Raw genomic sequence first — 2,661 nt, forward strand, 5'->3', positions numbered from 1 at the left:
CATCAATGAATAGAGTAGGTCTTAAACTTTACAGGTAGATTATAAAATCAGCTCGCTCTGGCATCCATCTAGATTTACAAACACCAAAGCAAAAGACTCTTCCTCCATTTTGCTCATTTGTGGGGGGCAACTTGCATACGTTGCTAGGATACGCATCATCTGCATGTAATAATTCCTGTGGTTTCCAATCCCTTTATACTCAACTATCTATGAAAATGGCCTTAGTATGACATGTGACTAAAGAAGCTTAAGTTTTTTCTTCTTACGAGTGGCTTATGACAAGTAATGTAGCACAATACTGCTGCCTAGATATAATTTTAAAAGATTTGAGAGAGTCTAGTACTGCTAGCCTGCCATATAACTACAGAAAAAATGGCGTCGGATAGTGAAACATGTGGCTTTGCTTTAGAGGGAGTTTGTGCTGCTCTTCACCGTCTTTTCTTTATCTGGTGAGCTGCAAACACGGAAGCTAACTCTCCAGCAATCTGTCTGGACAGTGAAACTCACCTAATCGGGGATCTCTGTTAGCATGTACTGGCCATGCTTTAACAATAATAAGAAGAAGAGGAAAAAGAAGAATGCATCTCGTCAAGTTGAGCTAGATCCTGAACTTAATGACACTGAACCTACTGAGCCAGCCTCTGCTGTTGATCTCATCTCTTGTCCTTCAGTTCAGTATGAAAAAAAAGATGGCATTTCTGGGGTCACTTATACAACTAAATCAGGACTCACAGACTGGACCCCAGTACGTCAAGTCAGACGAGGTCGTGCTAGACGTACTTCTCATAGTTCTGATATCCCACATAACTCCAACGACTCTGACTCTGAGACTGAAAGTTTAATGGATATCCCTCCTTCTTCTAGTGTTTGTTATTCTGTTCGTGATGGTTAACCAGGTCTGTTTTTGGCTACTCCTAGGATTAGAACTTGGACTCCTGTCGCTGCCTGGACTCGTCTCAAGACAACTACTAGATCTAATTAAAATTTATTGTTTGACAGTATATGTATATAGTTAGTTTTTTAGGCTGCCACAAGTTGGTATGTGTCCTTCAGACTCATCCTTTTTAGTGTGTCATGCTTCTTTGTGTCATTTTGTGTCTGAGTCTGTAAAGCTTAATAATAATAAATAATAATAAATATTTCCACCTCAACCCTTCCCAAAGTCGGACGGTCAGGATGAAGTTTGGAGCATAAGTTGCTACCAAGTAAGAATTCAGAAATTCTACACATTAATGAATTAGAAGGTAGTTTTCTACTGGAAAATCCTTTTGTCTATCTCAAGAGTGTCAGCATAATCTCTGTATTTCTTTTAATTTTTCATCCTTACTTTGCGAGCTTCTTCTCCCTAGCGCTGCTCCTTAAACATTTTAAGCTGATAAATGAAGGCTTGGACTAGCTGTGGAGAAAGATCTATGAGTCTAGAGGACTTAGTTTTTTAATTAAAAAAGTTTTTAAAAAATCTCATTAAGATATGCAGGACAACCCAAGTACTAATACTTTGTACTTAAATATGAGGTTCGTTTGTACTTAATACCCGCCTACGCGGCGAGTCCAATAATTATAATTAGGTAATTAATAGTATTCATTGGTGGGTGTGGCTAATACACTGACCTAGTTCAGTTATCATAACAATGTTAGGATTAGTGACTAATACTTGTCTCTTATCAACACATCCTCCAGCAGTTATCATCCAGACACAATGAGGACTCACAATGAACACTGAGAGAGAATGAGCCCATCTCTTACTAACAGAGTGAGGTACATCTAACTGTTAATAGAAATAAATTAATAATTTACATGTATCTCACTGTACAGATCAATTATTAATAATATCTAACATACCTTTATCCAGGAATGTTGAGTGATGTTAAAGATCCAACAATCATCTAATATATCATTCTTATCCAACCCACCACTTATCACTAGCATAGGACAGTCTGATCCAGTTATAATAATAGCACCTGCATGAACCCATCTACCCACAGGCCATTGGTCTATTGCTTCAGGTTTCTTTATACACTGCCAGAACTAAAAACAAAATAACCACACCCATTAACTATGTCTCGCAAAATGCATAGATATTAAATGACAGGGATTGGAAACGGAAGCGTGGGCGTAACCCAACCTCCATTCATTTGTATTGCTGCTAGGCTGACAGAGGCTCGTTGAAATTTTTTGTCCCAATTTACCCTTGATTTTTTTTCTCTTAGAAACAATATCTCGCGAACAAGTGTTCCTATGCAAGTGGAATTAATGCATCAAGAAGCCTAATGTTACCTCTTAATAATTCTGTTTTCTATTGTATAGATAATTTTACTATGTTCATGTTATGGCTCTTTTAAAACCATAAAATGTATTTTTTGTCATTATAATCCCTTTTTTGAAAACAAGCTTGAGTAAGATACAAGATCTTTATAATCATATGAAAGAGCTTTCATTTGCATATCAAATGACACTAGTTAGGGTTAGAATCCATGAAGCATGAGTTTGTTACAACAGAAAAAGGGCGAAAAATGAAAAAAATTTGTTGTACCTATAACTCGTTGCAAAATAGCGTTGTAGATGTAAAAACCTTGCTGCAGGTAGTCCTAAACTTTCTATATGGAACGGTAGGTATATCATAAGTAAGCGTCCTCTTGGATTTCCATAAATATCCTTCGA

The 2,661-nt window shown here is 37.0% G+C and overlaps 1 protein-coding gene across 1 annotated transcript in view; it reads right to left on the reverse strand.

Moving 5' to 3' along the window:
• Positions 1-1,582: 1,582 nt before the first annotated feature.
• The window catches only part of LOC109588267 (uncharacterized), a gene marked incomplete at its 5' end in the record, with an annotated part of 5,419 nt that continues 4,340 nt past the window's right edge, over positions 1,583-2,661 (reverse strand). Inside the window, 2 exons of the mRNA XM_020004440.1 lie at positions 1,583-1,768; positions 1,843-2,028. Of these exons, the coding sequence (XP_019859999.1) occupies positions 1,583-1,768; positions 1,843-2,028 (372 nt within the window). The remainder of the gene's footprint in view (positions 1,769-1,842; positions 2,029-2,661) is intronic.

Source organism: Amphimedon queenslandica, unplaced genomic scaffold, assembly GCF_000090795.2.
Source record: "Amphimedon queenslandica unplaced genomic scaffold, v1.1 AMPQUscaffold_12202, whole genome shotgun sequence".
NCBI classification, from domain to species: domain Eukaryota; kingdom Metazoa; phylum Porifera; class Demospongiae; order Haplosclerida; family Niphatidae; genus Amphimedon; species Amphimedon queenslandica.